We start from the raw sequence: 25,389 nt of genomic DNA on the forward strand, positions 1-25,389 counted from the left end.
TAAAAATTTGTTTTATTCATAGTGTGTGACAAGTAATGGTAACTCAATATAAGTTTGATAAGTGAGTGAGCAAATTAATCAAATATAATTTAATTGATAAAGTTTCTTACTACTCCAAATATCAGTCTGATTCTCAATTCTAAATTCTCTTCTATTAGAGATTATTGATCTGAAATGATTTAGGAGAGAAAGCGGAAACATACTCATTAGTCGTGCGTGGTGGCACACACTCGTAATCCCAGCATTTGGAAGGCTGAGACAGGAGGATCGCAGTTCGCGAACAGCCTCAGCTACTATTTAGTGAGGCACTTTGCAACTCAGTGAGAACCTGTTTCAAAATGAAGAATAAAAAATAGGGCTGGGAATGTAGCTTGAGGTAGAATGCCCCTGGACTCCATCCCCAGTACTGAAAAAAAAAAAAACAAAAACGCACACACACATCTAGCACCAACAATCAGGACTTCTGTTGGTTTGTTTCCTTGTCTATAAAACCTCCCAGTTTATGGGCTGGGCGTGGTGGCACACGCTTGTAATCCCAGCATTCAGGAGGCTGAGACCAGAGGATGACGGTTCACGGACAGCCTCAGCTACTTAGTGAGGCCCTCTGCAACTCAATGAGACCTGGTTTCAAAATAAAGATTAAAAAATAGGGCAGGGGGTGTAGCTCAGAGGTTGAATGCCCCTGAGTTCCATCTCCAGAATAAATAAACAAATAAATAAATAAATAAATAAAATCTCCCAGTTTACTTTGCTTTGTATTACTGACATGTCTGCAAAGTTGGCCATTTTTCTCTTCTGAACTCTCAGAGGATACACTTAGCACTTATTATCTGTAGTGTATATATGTTTTGGTAACATGTGTCTCCTTGACTAGACCTCTAACTCACTGATTATCTGGCTTTTAAAGCATGATGAATAAGTGTTTGTGAAAAAATATCTTTTAAATGTGCACAGTTTACACACACACACACACACACACACACACACACACACACACACATATATTTAATGCTTCCAAAGTCTTGTTCAAAAATTAATGTGTACCATCTTTTTCAAGCACTACATAAGTGCATATACCCATGTGTGTGAGTGTGTGTGTGTGTGTGTGTGTGTGTGTGTGTGTGTCTGTCTGTCTGTCTGTCTTGGTGTGGTCTTCTTCAGGAGGTGAAAGAATAGACAGTGCTCTAAAAATTATAGTGGGGAATATGAATGACAACTACACATGGTACACATTAAATTTTGAACAAGACCCATGAAGACTTGTTTAAATGTAAAAGTGGCACAACTATGTGCTACATCTACCTAAAAAGGGTTAATACAAAAAGTAATGAGTACTATGCCGGGCGTGGTGGCACACGCTTGTAATCCCCACACTTGGGAGGCAGAGACAGGAGGATCGCGCAGGTTTGAAGCCAGCCGTACTGGCTTAGGAGATCCTGTTTCCAAATAAAAGGTATAAAATAGGTCTGGGAGTGTAGCCCGGAGGTAGAAGGGCTTCCAGGAACCCCAGTACCACAAAAAAAAAAGGAATGAGTGCTAAAAATTAAAATTTCTCTTTTTGTGCTTTTATTGATGTATTATAAATCTCACATCATAATGTACATCATGTTGACAATGACATACATGTACACATTCAAAATAAAACAAAAATATAAAATTCAAACAGATATTGATAAAATTAAAAGTATAGTGTCTGTTTTGTCATTAACCTCTAATTTTTGTTATATTTATTCTTGACTGGTATTTTGCTACACGCTTTAGACTTCTTATATATAAGATAGATGAAGGAAACCAACACCTTAAAGAGACTGGAATGCTGGAAAATATTTATTATGAGTGACTGCTTATCGAAACGCTACGCAAATTCTTATGAGCTCCTTTAATAAAAGCTTTGAGAAGTACGTTGGTGGTAGGCATTTCAGAATTCTTAAAAGATGCTGAGTGTTTTCAGTAGGAGAGTAAGAGTGAGAGAGGCCTTCATTGAAGTGGGTTCCTTGAAATCAATAGGGATGATATGGCGGTTTCTGAGAGGCAGAGTCCAAGAAGCTGCACTAAACTGCACTTAACTGATCAATTATGGGTCACATAACTGGAGAAGTCATCAGACTGGATTCACCAGTATCTATATGTGGTGGGGAGTAACTGAACATGCTGTCCTTAAGACCCCATATGCTGTGTTCATGAATGCATCACTTAGAACTTCACTCTATATAGTTATAATATGCCAATAAAAGTACTAAGAAAAACTCAGACAAATGAACAACCTTGTAAGGTCTTACTTGATTTGCTTTAATGAAATAAAACTCTGAAACTGGTCAACAGAGGCATTCCCTAAATCCTCTTTTTCTTATTGATGCATTGTAGTCTTGCAACTTAATGGAGTACAAGATGGTAGAGGCATACATGCACACATCACTCATGTAGCTCTTCCCCAATCCCCTCCTCATTCCCTCCCCCTCCCTCCTTCTCATGGTTGGTGGCCGTAGTGATTGACTTTATATGTTTGTGAATGTACATCATGTACGTTAGGGAATTTCTCTCTTCCCCTCTTCAATCCCCCTCAGGCACCTTATTTGCTCATCTATGATTTCTGCTTCTTTGTCTAGAGTGCCTTCTATCAACCATTTTCTCCCTAGTTTCCCCATATTAGGGAGAGCATCCCATAGTGCAGTACCACATCCAATTTCAAAACTTGATAGATTCTGAATCCCTTTTGCATTCCTAGAATTGAACTGTAGAATTTCCTCTTAACCTTTTGCAAAATAACTTACAGCACTTGAGCAGGTCAAATGTGCTTTAAAGAAAAGAAAATACCTCATTTGGGGCAACCGAGCATTGTCTCTGAGGTTATGTTATTTCTTAGAAAACAGAATATTACTGTAGTTGGCCAGCAAAAAGAGGGGTTTATGAATGGTGGTGCTATAAACACAGATATATATGCATTACTATGGCAGTCTGATTTCACTTCTTTTGGGTAGACACCCAGGAGTTGGTATAGTTGGTTCATATGATAGGCTCTTTCCCATCTTTCTGAGGACTCTCCACATAGTGCTTGCATTCATTCGCATTCCCCACCACCAACATGTCAGAGTTCCTACTTCTCCACATCACCATCGGCATTTATCATTGTTTGTATTTTTAATGATTGCCATTTAATTGGATTACAAATTATAGGATAGACGTACAGTGGAATTCTACTCAGCCATAAAAGAAGAACAAAATTATGTCATTTGCAGGGAAATGGATGGAACTGGAGAATGTTATGCCAAGTGAGATTAGTCAGTCATAAAAAGTGAAGGGTTGGATGTTTATCCTCATATGTGGATGCTAGGGAGAAACTGGGACACAGGAAGGATGCCAGACAAAGGAGGAAAAACATCAGTGGAGTGAGGAAGGGGATCTAGCTGAGGGAGGAGAAGGAGGGAGGAAGACTTGAAGTGGGAAACATTTCAATGGGCATGATGTACATACACAGATTTATCAGTGTCAAGCACAGTGTCCTGCATGGGGAGATGGGAAGGGAGGGGGAGGGGGAATTAGGGGAGGGCTCAGTGAGTACTGTGTGCATGTGTGCCTCTATTAGCCTGAATTCCAGCACAATGTATGATTACAATGCATCGCTAATTTTAAAAAGAATAGAGGCTTATGGGAATGGAGTTTGGGCTCAACTGTCTCTGTGGGCTCGAGGGGCCTCTGAATCTACCTTATGGTTATTTCCCCAGCTCCAGACAGTGTGGTTGCAAAAAGCATACTTGGCCATTGTCAGAACCTTCTTACTCACTCATTTTGCTCCCTCTTTTATTTTATGTATTTTCTTCTTAATTTGTTGTTGGCATTCACTTCATGACTTTTCTTAGATTTTCCTCCTTGTCCGTACCATTGTTTCTTCTTTAATTCTAGAGTTAGTCCTCATTCTTGCCATACCGACCTCAGCAACCACTGCACAGCTAAGTTCTTCTGCCCAAATGAGCTTCCAAAATGAAGAATTCTCTTTTGTGTGGTTGGACTTTGGTGATACATACTCACGCAGACAGGTGGAAAAGTGACTAGAGAAGTGAGCAAGAGGAATTTTTTTCACAAAGGATTTTTGTTTTTAGAAAGAACAGATAATTAGGGGTACGGAGGGAAAAGAATATAAACGGGAAAAAAAGAGAGAAATGAATCTAGCGCCTGTCTTTTATAACCTAAGAATACAAGCTAAGACAGAAGCCTTTCGAGTGAGCAGAACTGCCTTCTAGTTAAAAATGTTGAGATAGACAGTCAGTGGGAGAAGGACTGCAGGGCAAGTTAATGATGTTTGTGGACACTTAGAATGTACTCCTTCCTCAGTCCTACTCACTTTCCAATGCAGCAGTTGTGATTTTTGAGCAATACTATAAAATTCTAATTGTCTTATTATTTTGTATAGATGGCTAATCTTTAATTAGACATTGTGCATATGGCCACAAGAGGGTTTACGAGACTCTGTATGCTTTAGGTTAGGCTATTTTACCTCTATTTTCTACATATCTTATGCATCCACCTAATTATTTTCTGCAGTTCCTACTAATCCCATCACTTGGAGCTTTGAGGCTTTGAGCATCTCTTGGGCTACAACACTGGTCATAACACAGCCAACTGTATACCAGGTGGCCTGCTGGCACTCTGGCTTATTTTGTCTACCATCAGATAATATCAGATGGTGTTGCTTGTCCCTGGAGGGCTTTAATGATCAGCACCTGCATTTGTTGTAGATTGCTATTTATGAAACATCTGGAAAAAGGGAAATGATTGAAAATTCTCCTTTTATCTCTCTTTTTTTATTTTTTGGTAGTACTGGGGTTCCTAGAAACCCTTCTACGTCTGGGTTACACTCTCAGACCTATTTTTATATTTTTATTTGGAAATAGGGTCTCTTAAGCCAGCGCGGCTGGCTTCGAACCTGCACGATCCTCCTGTCTCCGCCTGCCAAGCACATAGATTACAAGTGTGCACCACCACGCCCGGCCTTTGATCTCTTGAAGCACATGCATTTGTGCTTTTCCCAGCAGTACCTAGGAATGTGGCAGACACTCTCAGTACAAAGTGTAGGTCTGTCCATCCCATCTTATGCAGGTTGTTCTTCCTAAATAGAAGCCAATGCTGATGAATATAAGAATGAGAAGTGCTCATTAGAGACTAAAACCAATGAAAGAAAGGAGGATGAAGAGCTAGTGGGTGAGTGGGGGAAACATTTGGAACATCATACAAGCTTAAGCAAGCTCAGCTAAACTGGTAGATTTCTAGAGGAAATAGTACTCATCAGAGTTGTCTGTGTAGGGCTGGACTGATTCTGCCTCGTTCAGTTAATGGATATGAGCTGTGAAAGTCATTACCTTTGCACTTGAGGCAGATTCAGGCTGGAGGCTGTCTGCTGGGTGCATTCTCCACAGATGAGCCACATGTACTTCACTGAAGGGGACTTTGGGAGTATGTCTCTGTATCAGCTATGCTACCCCTAACTTATTTTCTTCTTATTGTTTATTTAAAAATAAAATTCAGATAAATAACTGTCTCAGGCAAACCAAGACTCATGGCTTCCCTCTTTCTCAGACTTTGGCCAGATTCCCTCCTTTCTTGAAAAGAATGTTCTTTCAGCACCTTAAGGTTGAAGGATCCTGGCACTCATCTGACTTGGTTTCATTTGAAATAAACAGCTAAGAATAGAGACTGGGATAAATCAAGGTCAGGCTCTTTGACAAGTTAGGAGATGTTTGGTTTATAAAACAATTTTTTCTTCTTCAGGTATAATGAACAAACAAAAACTACTGTATTTAAAGTATATAAACCAGGTATGGTGGCACACACCTGTAATCTCAGTACTTGGGAGGCTGAGACAGAAGGAAGGCAGGTTCTCGGTCAGCCTCAGAAACTTCTTGAGGCACTTTGCAATTTAGTGACACCCTGTTTCAAAATAAAAAATAAAGACTGGGTGTGGTGTCACACTATTGCAATCCCAGCATTTGGGAGGCGGAGACCAGAGGATCGCTGTTTATGGACAGCCTCAGCTACTTAGTGAGGCCCTTCGCAACTCAATGGGACCCTGTTTCAAAATATATAAAAGACTAAAAAATAGGACCGAGGGTGTAGCTCAGAATGCCCCTGGATGTATATTCACATCCGCAGTACCTCAAAAAAAAAAGATAAATAAATAAAATAAAAAATACAAAGGGCTGGTGGTGTCGTCCAGAAGTAGAATGCCCCTGAGTTCAATCCCCAGTACCACAAAACAAAACAAAAGACTGTGTATATTTACAGTGTACAACAGAATGTTTGATAGACATAGGAATTGTGCAATTGTGACCACAATAATGCTAAGTGACATATCCATCACCTCAGGGGGTCACCATGCATGTATAATAATATTTAATATCTCTCTATAAAGTGTATTTTTATTACAATCTAGGTTGCTTATAAGTACTGCGACCTGTGAGTAAAGATTTGTCGCATTTATGATGTATATTCACTTAAAATATACGTCCTGTATTATGACAATACTCCGCTTTTATTTCAAAATAAATGTAAAATGTTGTAAATGATGCAATGCAATCATGATTTAGTTTTAGAGTGTGAAACTAGTGTATTTTGTGGCAATGTAACTTCAAATATTGCCATTACATTACACTAGCTATTTTTAACATTAAGTTTAAGGTTAATGAACCTGTTAATGGGCCCCTTTAAGAACTTCTTGTCAATGTTTTTGAAAAAAAGTGAAAACTGGCAAATTTAGTGAAGAGTAAGAAGAGAAAATTTTACCTGTTAAGAAAACTGTAAAGAACCTTTTTTTTTTTCAAGTTGTTTTAGGGCAATAATGTCACTCTTTATAGATGTTAGATTTTCCTTTCTTGCTTATGATAGTTTAATACTCCAAGTTGGTGAAATATTTATGTTCATATTAGAGACGTGGTGAGGCAGGTAGGGAAAGATAATCACTGCAGGAAAACAATGTCTTGCAATTGGTAAAACTTGTCTGACAGCATCCTTTTAGCAAACAGCTCCACTTTGTCTGTTACTGATGAAACCAATTAAGTGTCTTTAGATGCGTAAGACTTTTACATCATAAAAGAATAGTACTAATTAATGTCACTTTCCTCCCTTTAATTCTGTCTCCTTTTTTTTTTTCTTCCATTTTTAAAAGTTTTGTTGTGGTGACAAGATTTTATTTACATACATTTACATACATATACATAGAATATATTTACATACATTTTGTTGCTATTATGTAAATTCTTGTTACATGTGCCGTATTCTTCATATTAATGATAGAGATTGCCCATCTTCAACAAGGGGGGGATGAAAACCAAAACAAAGCATTTTAGTTAGAACGATTATTTCATGTTTCTCATCTTTGTTTTTAAGAGGTAATTATATCGTCTCACAACTGATTATCCAGGTAACAAAAATTAAGGTAATTATGTGTGGTTTGTCATCCACGTCTGGTAGCCACAGATCACTTTGTTGATTGAAGGAGTGAAAGAGTGGATGGAAGTCTACAGAAGTTCATATTAATTAAGACGTATCAACCTCCCGGTAGAAAACCATGCTCAGACATTATCAAACTATTAGTCAGCTCATCACAATATCACTTAGCAGAAAATCCTCTGGTTCTTTTCAGAGGATTTAATGAAATTGTTCTAAGAAGCTCTATGAAAGGACTGAGCTCTGGTCTCAGATAACTGTGTCGTTTTCTTAAGAAATAATTTGGGCCTACTGAGAAAGCAGATCATCTGGTTTGACATTTTGCTGGAACAAAGAAATAGCATTTTATGAGTTTTGTTCCTTAGCAAAGAGAAAATCAAATTCTTTTTTTCTCTAATATCAGATAAACAATGGAATATTAATGAAATAAATGCTAGGCAGAAATCTGAGCAACCAAAGAAGAACTAATTTATGAACTATACACTTCAAAATTTTTTCTTAGATTTATTTTAAGATGATTTTTATCATTTATTTTTTTTCTCTTAAAGAAAAAAGCAATATACCTCCATGAGATAAAACTATCCACAATTAGGAATTTACAAATATAATGATAAAAATAAAAATTTTGAAAAGGACAACTTCTAGGTTCTGTGTATCTTTTCTATTTATGTATATGTGAACTTTTTTGACAGTCATGATAGCAATTCAAGGGTGTCAGTTTATGTTTTCCTACTACTCTTTGTTTTTATTATATTCAGATTAAAGTATTTTAAATATAGCAATATTTTACATATTTACCCATAGTTTGGCTAGCTTTTAAACAAATCTTTTTTATCTTGTTTTTGCTATGTGTGTACATGTTTTAATCCTATTAATATAATATATCCAGAGGTTTTTTTATCCACCAGGCTTACAATAAAACATCTTTGGAAAGTATATAAACAGAAACTTATTTCTGGGGTAATTATGTATTATAGTACTATTTTATGCTTTGATGATTCTAATATTTTGCTTATTTTTAAACAAGTTTGGAAATCATTCAATAAATCTTACTTATACTTTAAGCTGCCAGGGATATCATATCCAATATGACTATTTGACTGTATAGGTCTTTATTTGATATGAAAAGTTCTTGTTTATTGTTGAGTTTTGGCCTTATTTTTTCAAAAGTTATTTTAGAAAGAGGTTAAATGGAAAAGGGTAAACACTGTAAATCACTAAGTACCTCAGTTACTTAATGAGTAACTCATAAATTGGGAAGTAGGTTGAAGACTTTAGGGTCAGTTATAAGCAGAATTTACTAGTTTTTTTTGCCAAATAAATATTCATTCTATAGATGAAAGTTAACAGTATATCAGTAAAAATATACTTTAATTTAAAAAATACAAGCTCAAATTAAATAGAAAATATAAATAAGAAATAAAAGTACATGATGCTGTTTTGAGTCTCTTGATTTCAGAGTAAAGCCACCTCTGGTTTTTTTTGTTTGTTTGTTTGTTTTTTTGGTTGGTACTGGGGTTCCTGGAAGCCCTTCCACCTCCGGGTTACACTCCCAGATCTATTTTTATATTTTTGATTTGGAAACAGGGTCTCAAGCCAGCACTGCTGGCTTCGAACCTGCACTATCCTCCTGTCTCTGCCTCCCAAGCCAGCGATTACAAGCCTGCACCACCACTCCCGGCCCACCTATATTTTTTTAATCCTACTAGTTCTTCTCCAATTCTCCAAGTCTACTGTAAGAACTGTAGTAGTGGCAAAGCAAAAATCAGAGTAACATCTAATTACATATCTGTGATTCAAAATATTCAATGAACATGAAGGTAGGATAGACACAGTGCTTCTCAGTAACACTTTGTGACCACTGTGCTCACTAATAGTTTGTTATTTAACCATTAAGTAACAGAAAGAGCAATTGCCATCACATGTAAATTTTCATTTTTGTGTGGAAATGGTGGGTTTACTGCAGATTGGGAGTTTTACTTTCGCTCCATCTCAGTTTGACTATGTGACCCTGTCATGGCTGAAGTACAGGTCCCCTTGTTTTTCCTGATTGATGTATGACCAGGTGGTCTCTTCTAAGACAATGTTCTCTGTCCAGTAAAAATGGAGGGTGGAAGTATTCTCTAAACAAATATTCATCTATGAGATACTGTTCTGCAATCTGGTGGCACAATATCAGTCTGCTAGAAGAGAGAGCAGTGGGTAGACAAATGCCTACAACAATAAAAACATCAAGATCAGAGTATACTATACGTATAGTCAGGGCACTGATTCTAAAGGAAGGAAGAAAGGAAAGAAGGGAGGGAGGATAATAAAGGGGCCAAGGGAGCTTTCCCACAGGGATGATTCTGATGGTGACAAAAAAATGCAGGATCATGCTCAGAGTGGATAGGCTCATCTCTCCAGGGTAGACGGCTATGTGATGAATCTCCAAGGCAGCACTAAGGAGTCTTTCTCCCTCCATGCCCTTCTTTGTCCTTTTTCTCCCCTCCCTTCTGTACTTTATACCTTTATCCTTCATTAGCACTTCATTTATACCTGGATCGTTCATATACGCTTAATTTTCTTTATCTGAATTTTGGTTCGTGGCCTACTGCTACCATTTGACCTCTCTAGGCCATCATTAATCCCTTCATGTAAAATTAATGTCTATGGAATATTAAGTTACTTAGACCTAACCTTATTCTCTTCCTCTCCTATTTAATTTCCTCTCTACTGCTCCCAAAAGGTAACCACTAACATGAATTGTATCATTTCTGTTTTGATTGGTTTGCTTTGTTTCATAAATAACATACCTAAATATTATAGTCCTTAGTCATTTTTAATTCAGTTAAAGTAGTTTTTCCACTCAACATTATATTATTTACTATCTTTTTGTAATTGAAGTTAATATTCCACTGTATGGAAATCACACCATTGTCCGTTCTCATGTCAATGGGCAATTTAATCTTTTCCATTTATGTTGTCTTGAACTGTGCTGCTATAAAAGTTCTCTTCCTTGCTACCTGACACACAGGTGAAAGTAACTATAAGGTTTTTGCCTAGAGACAGAAATATTGGGTCATAATGTGTGCAAAAATTAAATTTAAATGATAATGCTAAGTTGTTTCTAAAACTATTATGCCAATTTGTGCTCCTATCAGCAATGTATACTAGTATATCTTATGTACACTGTAACACTTGGTCTTATGGGATTAATTTCTTACAATTGGATGCTGTGAAATGTGAAAGCTATCTAATGGTGTGTGATTTTAATTTGCATTTCCAAGGTTAATAATGAGATTTGCATTACTTGTTATGTTTATTGGTTGTATATGTTTTCTCTAACCTTTCAATTATAAAATTTTATTAGTCTGTACTAATGAATACTTGCTCTTTTATATCTGCAGGGAATTGCTCTATTTTAATCACAAAACATATGTAGAGATTACAAAGAAATGAACATATTTTAGTAGTATATAAAATGATGAATAAATTTCTAATAAAAGACAGCAGTTAAATGGCTTAACAAAATAAAACAATAGAAACTAATTGCACGTTGGAGTTATTTTCATGGGTTTTATTTTTCACAGCTTAATATTTATTTTTCTTTTGACAGAAAGGTTCCGTGATTTACTTCTACCTCCATCTAGCCAAGACTCTGAGATTCTGCCCTTCATTCAGTCTAGAAATTATCCCAAGTAAGCAAAAAGCGTTTGCTGGGTATTGAAGGGGCAAAGTGCTGGAAGAGATATGGGGAGGAGAAGACAAAACATAAAGTTATTAGGATTTCTAAAAATCCCAAGTAACCTAATCTAACCAACAAAAACATCAGCAATATGATGTCGTGGATTCTTCATAGATTGTTCAGAGAAGAAAGACCTACTTCTGAGGTCTTTCACCCAGCACCAGCAGTGATCTTTCTGCAGTTGTGCCTGGCCAGGAATTTTTTTTAACTAGATGCTGTATCAATGAGGACAGATGTTTTGGGACTGATCCCCATCTTCTTTCCTATTTTCTGTCCTTTAATTGAGAGGATTCATGTATATTGTAAAAATTGGTCGTCAAAATAAGTACATGCTTTATATGAGTTTTACAATTTTATTATATTCTATTTGTCACCTTGATTACTTGAAGATATGAAATCTTCTGACCCTTCTCACATGACACAGACCTTTTCTTCTCTTAGAAACTACAACTATACTTATTTGCTGAAGGAATGTGCCTTCCTTCATCTCTCTGGAAGACAAGGAGGTGCCAGGCCTGCTTATTACCACCCTTTCCCCTAATAGCTAGTGGGTGCTGAGATCTTGATCCTTCCTCTGGGACCTTGAAGCGCCCTCTGAAGTTCTGACCCTTTTCACTGGCTCGTATGCAACACACTAAAGAATGCATACAGTAATAACTGAAGTAAAGCAGGAAGGTCACCGCATTATAGAATTAGAATTGTGTTTACATGTATTAAATTAAAGCTAATCAGTGCACTAAATGACTCATTCTTTGATTGCTTTAGCAGTACAGGTATTCACTGAACTTTGCTTTCTGAGGGATTTTTCCCTTTAATCTTTAGCTTTGATAGCACTTAATTCTGATGACAAAAGTAAACATAAAATTCTAATTAACTTGATCGTACATCTTTTTAGCTACTAATCCAGGTTTCATCTTCAGCAATAACTTCCCAACCTCCTCATGACACACACAGAGATCTGATGTGTCTATATCACCCCACATGCATACATTGTTTTTCTGGTACATGGTGATAGGGTGTGTGGATATGCCTGGAGAGATTATTAGTGATTATCAATATTATTACACATGGCTGCTCTTTGCAGAGGCTGACTATGCCTACTTTTTCTCCTCTTAAGCTGACTGCACACATGATACATTTTCTTGAAGAAGGAGTTACAAATTTTTCTAATGATATTCTGTTTGCTGCTATTTTACTCGGTTCCCTTAACTCTATTTTCTTTTTTTGTTCTTACCTTAGTCTAGTTTGTGCTGCTATAACAAATCACCATACACTGAGTCCCTTAAACAACAAACATTTATTTCTCACAGTTCTAGTGGCTGGAACTCTAAGATAAAGGTGCTGGCAGAGCAGTTGGTTGGTGAGAAACTTTCCTTGGTTTGGAGACATTTATTTTCTTTCTGTATCCTTATGTGGCAGAAAGGAGAGAGAGGGAGAAAGCTCTCTCCTGCCTCTTTCTGTAAGGGCATTAGTCCCATAACGACTTAAGAGATTTGTGTATATACAGACCTAGTTTAAAATAATTTAGCATTACCTTTGATTTTAAATTCTCTATTTTATTTTTCTCTATTTTATTTTTATTTTATTTTATTCTATTTTATTTTATTTTTATGTTCTCATTTATTCATTATTGAATACAATTGAGTATCAATAAATTTGTAAAGTTTTGATATGAATATTTATGGCAAATTTAAAATTTAGTCCATTAGAATTTCTTTCTTTCATTCCCAATACAGTTATTCATATTTACATTGAAATTTTACTTTAACTTTTTTGGGTTGCTTTATTGATTCATCAGATAATGTACATATTAGTTAGAAATATGTTTGGAGACTTGAATTATGTGTTAGAAACAACTTGTGTGCTCTAAATTATATTGTATCAAAGAGTGACTTTTATAGAGCATAACATATTCAATATATAATGACTACACACTAGTTAATGCAGTTGTGGTAATTTGGATTTAAACTACGTAAGTAGTCAACATGGTGTCCCTGCAATCTTTAATATCTTGTTATCAAGAGAAATTTAGCAAATAATATATAGAAAAAGGTGTCTTTTATTAGATTAAAACTGCTTATGGAAAATAAAAATGATTAGTCCCTGAAATGTTTGTGTATGTGTATATGTGTGTCTTCTGTATTTGTGGTGTGTGTGTGTGTGTGTGTGTGTGTGTGTGTGTGTGAGAGAGAGAGAGAGAGAGAGAGAGAGAGAGAGGCAAAGATATTTAAAAATATTATTTGCCATGGTTCTGGAGAATGCTATTAAAATATAGAAAATGACTCATGATTTTATATTTGTGAACTGTGGGATTATCCATTGTTAAATTCAGGAATATCTATCTCTCATCAGGATGTAATTGTAGATATTCCTCTGTGGAAATTCTCAGAGCATGAATAGGTGTGACAGTTGTCAAAAAGAGATGAGTGGAAATAAAAAAAGGAAAAGGAATATACACTTAATACAAAGGAATAGAGTTGATTTATAGATAGAGGAAAGATATAGAGATAAATAACAAGTTTCAATTCAGGTATCGTGATTCCTCCTGCATTATTTTTTGTTACTGAGAACTACTTTGGCTATTCTGGGTTTTCTTTTATTCCAAATAAATTTAAGGACTGATTTTTCTATGTCTGTGAGGAATGATCTTGGTAATTTCACAGGTATTGTGTTGAATCTGTAGATCACTTTTGGAAGTATGGCCATTTTGATGATATTTATTCTGCCTATCCATGAACATGGAAGATCTTTCCATCTTCTAAGATCTTTGACTTTTTTCAATGTTTTATATTTCTTTTGGTAGAGGTCTTTTACCTCCTTGGTTAAGTTTATTCCTAAGAATTTTTTTTTGTGTGTGGGAAATCCTGAGTGGAAGTGTTTTCTGAATTTCTTTTTCAGTGGATTTATGTTTGGTGTACAGAAAGCTTCTGATTTTTTAATATTGATTTTGTATACAGACACTTTGCTAAATTTGTTGATCAGTTCTTTAAGTCTTTTGGTTGAATTTGTTGGGTATTCTAGGTATAGTATCATGTCATCTGCAAATAGTGAAAGTTTGAGTTCTTTTCCTATTTGTACTCCTTTGATTTCCTTTTCTTGTCTTACTGCTCTGGCCATAGTCTAGTACTATATTGAAGAGAAGTGGTGATAATGGACATCCTTATCTTGTTTCTGTTTTTAGGAGGAATTCTCGAAGTTTTTCCCCATTTAATATAATGTTGGCTGTAGGCTTATTGTAGATTGCCTTTATGATGTTGAGTTATGTTCCTTCTATTATGATTCTCTGCAGTGCTTTTATCATAAATGGATGTTGGATTTTATCAAAGGCTTTTTCAGCATCTATCGAAATGATCATGTGATTTTTGTCTTTGGTTCTGTTTATATGATGAATTACATAGATTAATTTTTGTATGTTGAACCAGCCTTGCATTCCTGGTATGAAGCCTACCTGTTCATGGTGTATGATTTTCTTGATGTGGTTTTGAATGAGTTTTGCTAGTATTTTGTTTAGCAGTTTTGCGTCCAAGTTCATCAAAGATATAGGCCTGTAGTTTTCCTTCTTCAAACTGTCTTTATTTTGTTTTGGTATTAATGTGATGTTGGCTTCATAGAATGTATTTGGGAGAGTCCTGTTTCTCTCTATTTCATGAAATAGATTGAGGAGTATTGGGATTAGCTTTTCTATAAAGGTTTTATAAAATTCACTTGGGAAGTCATCTGGTCCTGGCTTTTCTTTGATGATAAGCTCTTTATTGCTGTTTCAATCTCTTTGATTGCTATTGGTATGTTTAAATTTTCTATGTCTTCTTGACTTAGTTTAGGAAGGTTGTATTTATCTAGAAAGTTGTCCATTTTATCCAGGTTTTCCATTTTGTTGGTGTATAGTTTTTCAAAGTAATTGCTGATAATCATCTGAATTTCTGTACTGTCAGTTGTGTTATCTCCTTTTTCATCTCTTATCTTCAAAATTTGGGTTGATTATCTCTTTTTTTAAGTAAAATTGGCTAGTGTCTTATCTATGTTCATAGCTGTACAATTCACCATTACCAAACTATGGACCCAGCCAAGATGTCCACCAACAGATGAATAGATTACAGAACTGTGGGTTATGTACACAATGGAATTTTACTTAGCCATCAAAAAAACACAGTTACATCATTTTCAGGGAAATGGATGGAACTGGAAGACATTATGCTAAGCGAGATTAGTCAGTCACAAAAAATAAGAAATAGAATGCGTTCCCTAATATGTGAAAGCTCAGGAGAAATGGATCATAGGAGGAACTCTAGGTGAAAAAGGAGATCCTATAGAGGAGCGTACAAGGCGACCTAACTGAGGGGATGGGAGGGGTAAAGAAGGCAACTCTCTAAAGCACATGATGTACTTAAACATATCGATGTCAGTCACTAAGCCAAGCATGGGAAGGAGGGATGGGAGGGAATGGGGTGGGGACTGGGCAGGGACTACCTGGGTGATGCATGCATGTTTGTCTACACAAGTATTTTTATCCCATTATGATGCATAAATAAAATGCACTAATAAATTTTTTTAAAAAGTAAGTTTTGTTGCTCATCTTTAGCAGATTTAAGTTTATAATATATTTAGACAAAAAAGACCATCATAAATATTTCTTATTTAACCCCAGTACCATAAAAAATATTCTTATTTGTAAGAATTTTACATATCCAGTTTGGATATGTATCCAGTTTGGATATGTAAAATGGTTGAAGATATTGAGTGCAATTTAATTTACCTATGGCATACAAGTGCTTTGACAAAACTCTGAAATAAAAGCTGATTAGAAAAAGACAAATTGAATCAATATGCAATTATATCACCATTAAATAGATGTGTGTAAACTATTACTCCTTACTATTGATAATGTATCTAATTTTCTTATGCACGCTCAGTTGAGAAGAACCTGGTAAAGAAGTTCTCAGAACCCCAAACCTAAATTTATACTCAGCCTAACTAACCTGAACCGAACCTCATGTTCACCACCATTTTAAGAAAGGCTAGGAAATACAGTTCTCTTCCTCTCCCTCCTTCTCTCTCTTTTTTTTTTAATGTGGCTATATATATTTATATGATATCACCTTAGAATTGGAAGTTTTGTATTACAAAATTTGTGTGTGTGTGTGTGTGTGTGTGTGTGTGTGTGTGTGTGTGTGGTACTGGGGGTGGAACCCAGAGGCTTTTCTACCTCTGCGCTATACTATCAGACCCATTTTATATTTTATTTAGAAACAGGGTCTAAGTTGCTGAGAGCCTCACTAAGTAGCTGAGGCTGGCTTCGAACCTGTGTGATCCTTCTGTCTCAGTTCCCAAGCACGGGGATTACAAGCTTGTGCCACCACACCCAGCACAATTTTTTTTTTTTTTTTTTGGTGGTACTAGGGGTGGAACCCAGGGGTATTCTACCTCCCCACTATACTCTCAGACTATTTTATATTTTATTTGGAAACAGGGTCTCACTAAGTTGCTGAGAGCCTCACTCAGTAGCTGAGGCTGGCTTCAAACCTGTGCAATCCTCCTGTCTCAGCCTCCCAAGCACGGGGATTACAAGTGTGTGCCACCACGCCCAGCCAAATTTTTTTAAATAAATAAATCTTAAAGGTACTTACTTAAAATATCCTGTAAATTTATTTGACCACAATGGACATTTTCTCTCTTGAATTTTTGTTCTGTGAAATTTCTTTAGGAAACTTTTATTATAATTAATAATATGTTTAAATTTTTTAATAATATGTTTAAAATGTTTTCAAAACAAATAAAGATATTACCTTAAAGTTATGATTAGCTTCCTCCTCAGGTTGTCTATATAAATTCTACTTAATTATGATCTCAGTGATTTGGGGGAGGTGATAAGTACACATTGGGAGTAGGATTTTAAGAACACTCATTATACTTTTATCTTCAATATAGTTTAACTTGTAGCATTTGAATTTTTCATTGAGAGCAGGAGATTTGACATAATGATCAATGCCATCTTACTCAACAAAACAATAGAGCCAATTGGGAAAATATTAGTGAATTATGTTTTTTTTTTTTTTTTTTTTTGGTGGTACTGGGGTTCCTGGAAGCCCTTCTACCTCCGGGCTACACTCCCAGACCTATTTTTTACATTTTCATTTTGGAAACAGGGTCTCCTAAACCAGCGCGCGCGGCTGGCTTCGAACCTGTGCCATCCTCCTGTCTCTGCCTCCCAAGCGCGGGGATTACAAGCGTGCGCCACCACGCCCGGCGTGAATTATGTTTTAAAGGGTAAAACAATAAATTTTCAAAAAATGTGTACATGTTTTTGGTTGGACCAGGAAAGAGGATTTCTCCTTTTCTTAGAATTCCCTTAGATCTACAATCCTTTTTAAAGGTTCTTTTTTTAAGCTATCTATAGAAGTTCAAAAATATCAAGTTGATTTCATCTTAACAATATCACTACAAGACTGAATAGTTCCCTTTAATTTTTATAATTTTGTTACATATGCATTCATAGTAATATAACATTCTTAATGTACCAAGATAAAGTCACTGCTCATACATTAAATATATACTTTGTATGTTAATTAATTTAAATAGGTTAAAAAATTAAGTCACCATTTGAGCAGTGGGTGCCTAATAATCTCACACCTAATGGTATGCCATAAGCACTCATAGATGTCATTAACCGAAAGCTTTCATGGTGTTTGTGTGGCCTTTCACAGTTCCTGGGAGATTTTTCTTATGTCCTCACTTCTTGTTGACCCTTTGATAAATTAAGGAAATTAAGTTAGAACAGGACAAAAAATTGTCTGTGATCCCATTTCTAGCAAATAGCTAGAACTCCAAGTTCTTTTCTACTTGTTCAAAGTTATTTCAAAATACCAAAGAATATCTTTGTGGCAAGTAGGTAGGGTGTGTTGGTTTGGAAACCACACAAGTAAAAAAGGGGTGTTTCTCATGATTCCTCTTATTGCTTTTTGGTCAAATAAAGTTTTGATTTCAACACTGAAGATTTTTTAAAAAGTTGTCAGCATTTAAAAGATCAATGCATTGAAGTCATTCTTTTGTCTTCCAACCCATTTAATGTGGTTTTCGGGAAAAGAGAAAAATATTTCCCCTCACCTGGTATGATATTTTATTTTTGAATCAAAAAAATCATCACATAAATTATTGATCCAAAGTACATGTTTACCAAATAAGTAAGCTGTACAATGTGAATTAAATAGATGTGATAAGAATAGTTCATTTTGTAGTTGTTTGATTTGTGGGTATTTAGTGAATTTATCTTATTTCTAGAGTACTATATTAGGTAAACCATAGGGATATACATGCATACATGTAGCGAGTTTCCCCTCTGGTGTCCTCTCATTCCTGCCCTTCTTTATATAGGATAAGATTGACATTGATAATTTTGTCGAATGATAATGGGATTATTAATTGATAATAGCATCAAAGGAAGTGTTTCCTTCATTAATTTCTCCTTCTGGCCTACCATCACCGTTTTTCCTTAATCCTCCCTCCATCACTTCACTTGAATTTCTCTGCCTTTATCTGAATTCACACTTATATCCTGATTACTACCTAGCTTTTATGGTTATGGTATTTTTAAAGGCAAAACTCTTAAAATTTCTCTTAAGACATGCATTAGTCATGATGGTCTAAATTCTGCTGCAGAAACTTATTAACCTTGAGACATCCCTGAAAACGTAGTGCCACACTAAACAGATTTATTTCTGACTCATGCAGTGTCTTCTGTGAGTCGAGTGGATCTCTAGCACAGCATTCTGAGAGTGATGGCTCAGAATTTCAGTCTGCTTTTCTCTTCTGCTTCAACTCATGGCTTTTAGTTCCCGTAAAAGAGAAATACCATTTTCATGCCCACTCCAGAAGTGACAAGTGGTGATTCTAATCACAGTTCTTTGGTCAGAACTAGACACATAGCCCACAAAAGCCCAGGAAGTGTAGTCTTCTGAGTGAAAGAGAGAAAACCAGGTTTCAGCAATGATTGGTAGAATATGACAGAGAATCAATACCACAGAGCTCAGAGTTCAAAATAAAGTCTATTTGTTAGTTCACTTAGTAAACATTTACCCAGCATTTATCTTTTTTATATTTTTATTGGTAAATTATCGTCTCACATCATGTTGTAGTTTATAGTAATGGTGATACTATATATAGCATTTGGTGGGCTTTCCCCAGTCTCTTCCACTCCCTACTTCCCCATATAGCATATTAAGGATTGACATTAGTATTCTCACATATGTAATATGTCAGTGGAAATGATGACTTTTTATTGTTATTTATTTTTATGGTACTATGGATTTAAACCAGGAGCATTCTACCTATGACCTATACCCCAGCTCCTCCCTTTTAAAGAGTCTCTTTAAGTTGTGGAGACAGTCAAACTTGAGATCCTTCTATCTCAGCCTCCCAAGTACTTAGATTATAGGTGTGTACCACCATACCAGTCCAATCACTTAATCTTAATCCCACAAATGCATATTGACATTTTACTCATATTATGGTTGTAATGGATTCTAACCGTAAATGCTATATGCATTGGTAAATGAATGTATTTTTGGACAGTTACAAATATTAAGGAAAGTAACTTTTCATAATGGAAAAAAAGCTGCAAAATGGCAGTGTCTTATATACATATTGTTTATTTCCCTTTCATGTAAGAATATCCAGAACTAGGCAGCCCATGAAAAGTATGATAATTCTGTAGCCATCAGAGATAACTATTCAGACCATAAAGTCAATATTCCAGGCACCAGGGAGGAAGATAGGTGGAGGGATAAATGCAACTTCCAACAGAGAAAGCTTCTTAATGGGAGCTGTTTGGATTGCACTTCAATTTTCTACAACATTAGCCAAAACACAGTGACACAGCCAGAATAGATGAATGGAATCTGAGAAATGTAGTATTTTGGCTGTGCTCTTTGCTTTCCTGAATAAAATTGAAGTTCCAGTACTAATAAAGAAAAATGAATATTAAGCGAACAATACAAACTTCTTTTTCAGTTGAGAAGAGGTTCACACATACATAATTTGAACATATAAGCATTTGTAGTATAAGTCTAGTTTTTTTGTGATTGTTTTTTAGTTGTTTCTACATTTATAAACCAAATAAGGTAAAAAAAAAAAAGTAGTGTTAGATTCTTTTCTTTCTGTTATTTTTCTGTTTGCATAGTAAATGTTTTAAGGTCTGCTACAGATCTTGCCTTTAAAGAGAATGTTATTGAATTTAGTCATAGTAAATGAATTATTACTTTATTAGTCAAAGGTAGTTATATCCTGTGATCAGTTTTATCTTGATCCAGCAGAGTCCTGTTTATATTCTTCTACACTTTTAGTTAGCTTTCTTCAGAAACGGCATGCTTAGAGACAAATGGACAGGTTTAAGCATCATCATCTCATAGACAACCTTTCTTACACTTTTAGACTTATGAGGAGCTATAAAAAATAATGAAATAAGGCCTGAGCCATCGCAATGCCTAGCAATTGGATTTAGCATGTTTCATTCATGTTATAAAAAGTTATTTTTGTTTCTCCAACCTTTGTCTGCCTTCTCTCCAGGTTGTACATTGATGGTCCATTTGGAAGTCCATTCGAGGAATCTTTGAACTATGAAGTTAGCCTCTGCGTGGCCGGAGGCATTGGAGTAACACCATTTGCATCAATACTCAACACCCTACTGTATGTAGTTTTAATTCATTTTATTAGTTCAAGTAGACAACTGTCAATATTTCAGACATTTCTTTTTATTTTATTTATTTATTTATTTTTTTTTGGTGGTACTGGGATTCCTGGAAGCCCTTCTACCTCCGGGCTACACTCCCAGACCTATTTTTTATATTTTGTTTATTTGGAAACAGGGTCTCTTAAGCCAGCGAGGTTGGCTCCTAACCAGCGCGATCCTCCTGTCTCCGCCTCCTAAGCGTGGGGATTACAAGCGTGTGCCACCACGCCCGGCAGACATTTCTTACTAAGAAGTTGTTCCTTATAGGATTCTTCTACTCATTGTTAAAGGTATTCCACTTATTAGTTAATGAGGAGAATAATTCAGTGATTCTTAACATATGGCCCATGGATCCCAACATGATCCTTGTAAAAATAAGTAGGCATCAGTTATGCATTTTTCTGTCCTTTTACTCTGTTAACGTCATTCCTTATGTTAGGCATGGTGGTGCACACCTGTAACCCCAGGACTAGAAGGCTGAGACATGAGAGTCACAGGTTCAAGACTAGCCTCATCAACTTAGTGAGATCCTGTTTTAAAATAAAAATAATAAAATAGGGCTAAGGATGGAACTTAGAGTTAGCATATCTCTGGGTTTAGTCCCCAGTTACATGCACGTGCACGCGTGTGCGTGCACACACACACACACACACACACACACACACACACAAAAAAAAAAAATGTCATTCACTACCAGCCTTCATTTTCTGCCTTCTCGGCAATGGTTAGAGGCATTACTCATTCATTGGACAAATATTTGTGAATTTCCTGGTGCCAAATGATCTTATAGTTACTGGGAATATAGCAATAAATTAAAAAAAAAAAGTCCCTGTCTTTAAAATGTTTACATTCAAATTGAGCAAGTAAAAATTAAATCAATAAAAATTATAAAGAAAACTACTTTTGATAATGTTAGGACTATGAAAAATATAACAATGGGATATAGAAATAAAGGTCTGAGGTTATTGTGAAAGTATGGTCACGGAAAGTTTTTTGATTTTATGACAAATGCATTACTCCTTGGTTTATCCCTTAGAAAACTGAGAACAAACCCAAGAAAAGAAATTTCAAAATGAGATTGCCTAAGTAGGAAATAATTTCCAGTATTTTATTTCCAGGATTATAAGCAAAAATTTATTAACAGAAAAACACCAACAAAGTAACAGCAGTAAGCCACTTTCAAATATATTCTTTTATTTTTCAAGTAGACACAATTCACATTAAAAGTATATTTTACGCAGTATTAAATGAAGTAGTAAGCTTTTCCAGACATGGTGGCACACACTTACAATCCCAGTACTTAGGAGGCTGAGACAGGAGGAATGAAAGTTCTCAGCCAGCTACTTAGTGAGGCCCTCTTTAACTTAGTGAGACCCTGTTTCAAAATAAAAAATAAAAAATGAACTGGATCTATAGCTTGGAGGTAGAATTTTCCTGGGTTCAATCCCCAGTACTGGAAAAAAAAAGTTTAAGTGATATATTTCCATGATCATTTATTTATATTTTAAATGCTAGATGTATTTTCAGGATTTTTGGAATTTTTTAATAACATTATTCCAAGCCAGAAACCATTTGTTTCTGACAACATATTGCAAGTTATTTGGATACCTAATATTATGAAAGAGAACAATATTTTTTTAACCTCAAGTGTACTTTACAGTTATAAATAGGAGCCCAGACTTTGGATAGAGAGCTGCTGGAATGCATTACATAGTGTGTGGTTGTGAAATCTCCTTATTTAATGATTATTAAGAATAGGACAAACAACACATTTTGGACTGCTCAAGGCTCATTTTGCCTGGAAGACAGGGCAAGACCGAATGACCTTTGGAAGCCTGCTCAATGATATAATTTACTGAAAATATGTTTTTCTGAGATACAGGAACAATATTATTCGGATCCAAGAGTTCAGTTTATGACCTTCAAATGGAAGCAGGTGATATGCATAGAATATTCACAGAAACAGACACTTAAAGATGCTACATTTTAGAATCTGTATATTGCCTACTGCATTCATTTGAGAGTAATAGGTGCTGTGTTAAATGCTAGAGTATAAATGACTGGTTTTTCTATTGTTGCTTAAAAATGAACAGCAAATTTTCAGGAATATAGGGACTCTGTCATTTGTTTTGCAACCCTAGTTACTATCATATTGTTTTAATTTTGAAGGGATGACTGGAGGCCATACAAGCTTAGAAGACTGTATTTTATTTGGGTGTGCAGAGATATCCAGTCCTTCTGCTGGTTTGCAGACTTACTCTGTATGTTGTATAACAAGGTAACAATAGAAAATTGGTTTTCTTAGTTTTGCATTTTCATTAAAATAATTATATTATTTCATATTACAAATGTAATAAATGCTTGCTAGAATAAAAAAAATCTCTAAGACCTAAAAAAGAGATGATATATGTTAATAATTAAGAACAAATCTTTCAAATATGGATATTTGTATATATATTTCTATGACATGCTTTAATATATAAACATTCATTTTTATATCTTAACATAAGATGTTTAAGGTAGATATATATGCATATGGCTGGAGTCAGTGGGCGGGGGAAGAACTATGGAGAGAAGGTACCTGCTACTACACCTTCAGTCCTTTGTTCTAATAGTGATTATTTCTTATCTCCACTGGCTTCTTGATAAACTATGCAGAATCTCAAAAATTCTAAATTCTAACTTTTTTAAAGAGATGAAATGAGGTATTTTTCCCCTATCCCACCTATAACATTTTAATTGCCTATTTAATTATTTATATATTGATTACCTATTTGTCTTTATTTATTCAAACTATAAAAATAAAATACATATGCATCTTTGCTACAAATATTTCATACTCTTCAGATAAAGTAAAATTTGTTACTACTTTCCTTACTCAATCTTTGTAACCAAGGTTATCTTGTGAGTGTTCTACCATGCTGCTGCTCTCTCTCTCTTCAAAGTGCTGTTTAAAATTATTCTATGTTTTGAATATGTTTTCTATAAGTAAGTCCAGAGCTATATCATCGTTCTCACTGATGTAGATAATTTTATGGCATGGAGGTATCTAGTTTATTTAACAGCTCCGTAAAGTTTGATATTTATTTTTCTCTTACAAAGAGCGCTGCAGTGGATGTCATTGCACACGTCTTTCTGTGTGTGCAGTCATTTGTTCAGCCAGCCATGCTCTCATTCAACAAGTATTTATTAACTGTCTACTATGACTCAGGAACTGTTTTAGGAGCTGGGGATAAGTCACATGACAAAATAACACAAAGGTTCTGACCTTTTGTGGTCTATATTCTAAGCAGGAGACATAGAAAACAAATGAATAAATATATCAAATGTCTGAATTTGATACCTTGATTAGCAAAGGAAGAAGAGGAAAATAGAGGCAATGCAACATTATCAGTAGAGGACATGATCATTTATGTAATGCATTCACGAATGCCCACCAAACAAAAAGTTCTTTGAGCAGACACTTGAGTGTAGTGTACCAATAATATATCTTGTATATGAATTGTATACCTGGGGGGACTCAAGGCCTTATTTAACAGGCAAAGCCTCTGATACAATAGCATTTTTGGTTTTCTGGAGGAAGAGTATAAATGTATAGATGAAAAGATACACAAGGGTAAGTAAGCATGGCAGGAGAGGCAATTAGGGTTGTGTATACTTTTTCTAGGGAAAGGCAGATTAAAGAAGGCTTTTGAAGTTTATGTAAAAAATAGATAGGTTCTGGGTATATACTTAGAAGAATTGAGAACAGGGAATTTAACAAATATTTGTACACCAGTGTTCTTAAAAGCATTATTCACAATAGCCAAAGGACAAAAAAAAAAAAAAAAAAAAACCCAAATGCCTATGGCCTGATGAAGGAATAAAATGTGGTAAATCCAAACAATGAAATATTGCTTAGCTTTACAAAGGAAAGAAATGCTGACATGACTCTACAGCCTGAATAAACCTTGGAAACAATAAGCTAATGGAAGTAAGCCGGACATAAATGGATTCTATTTATATTGAGATACCTATAGTAGTTTAATTAACAGTGACAAAATAGAACGGCAGTTGCTTGAGTCTGTGGAAGAGGGAAATGAAAAGCTGTTGTTGCACATTATTTTCAGAATACTTTTTTCTGTAGGTATATATTTGCTTCATGCATTTCCATGGGGGGGGGAACAATGCTGAAGAGGTAAAAAGCAGGAATGAGAAAATGTTTATTTTAATTTTTTAATTAATTAATTAATTAATTTTTATGTGGATTATATTGAAAATGGCATACATTCAGACTATGCGTGGTGCCCTCTCTCCCCAACTACACCTTTCCCCCCTTCCAACAATGAGTGTCCAGGTTGAACACGCTGCATTCATACTTTTACACATATTCGAATGTAGCTCCTTCATTAATTAACCTCAGCCTTCTTTGTCTCCTACCCTTCCATTTCAGGTTGGCTGAGGTTTCCCCTCCACTTTCTGGAGTCCCTCTGGTATTCCTAATGCTCCCTAGTTTGGGACATAT

The 25,389-nt window shown here is 35.4% G+C and overlaps 1 protein-coding gene across 2 annotated transcripts in view; it reads left to right on the forward strand.

Annotated features, from left to right (window-relative positions):
* NOX4 (NADPH oxidase 4) overlaps positions 1-25,389 on the forward strand; it is a gene marked incomplete at both ends in the record, with an annotated part of 142,219 nt that overhangs the window by 100,128 nt on the left and 16,702 nt on the right. The window contains 3 exons of one of the 2 annotated variants that reach the window (XM_080689888.1): positions 11,036-11,117; positions 20,723-20,842; positions 23,055-23,163. In XM_080689888.1, coding sequence (XP_080546014.1) covers positions 11,036-11,117; positions 20,723-20,842; positions 23,055-23,163 — 311 coding nt within the window. The remainder of the gene's footprint in view (positions 1-11,035; positions 11,118-20,722; positions 20,843-23,054; positions 23,164-25,389) is intronic. The other variant, XM_080689889.1, reaches the window with a different exon arrangement.

This window comes from Muscardinus avellanarius (assembly GCF_963383645.1).
Source record: "Muscardinus avellanarius genome assembly, chromosome: 1".
Classification (NCBI taxonomy): domain Eukaryota; kingdom Metazoa; phylum Chordata; class Mammalia; order Rodentia; family Gliridae; genus Muscardinus; species Muscardinus avellanarius.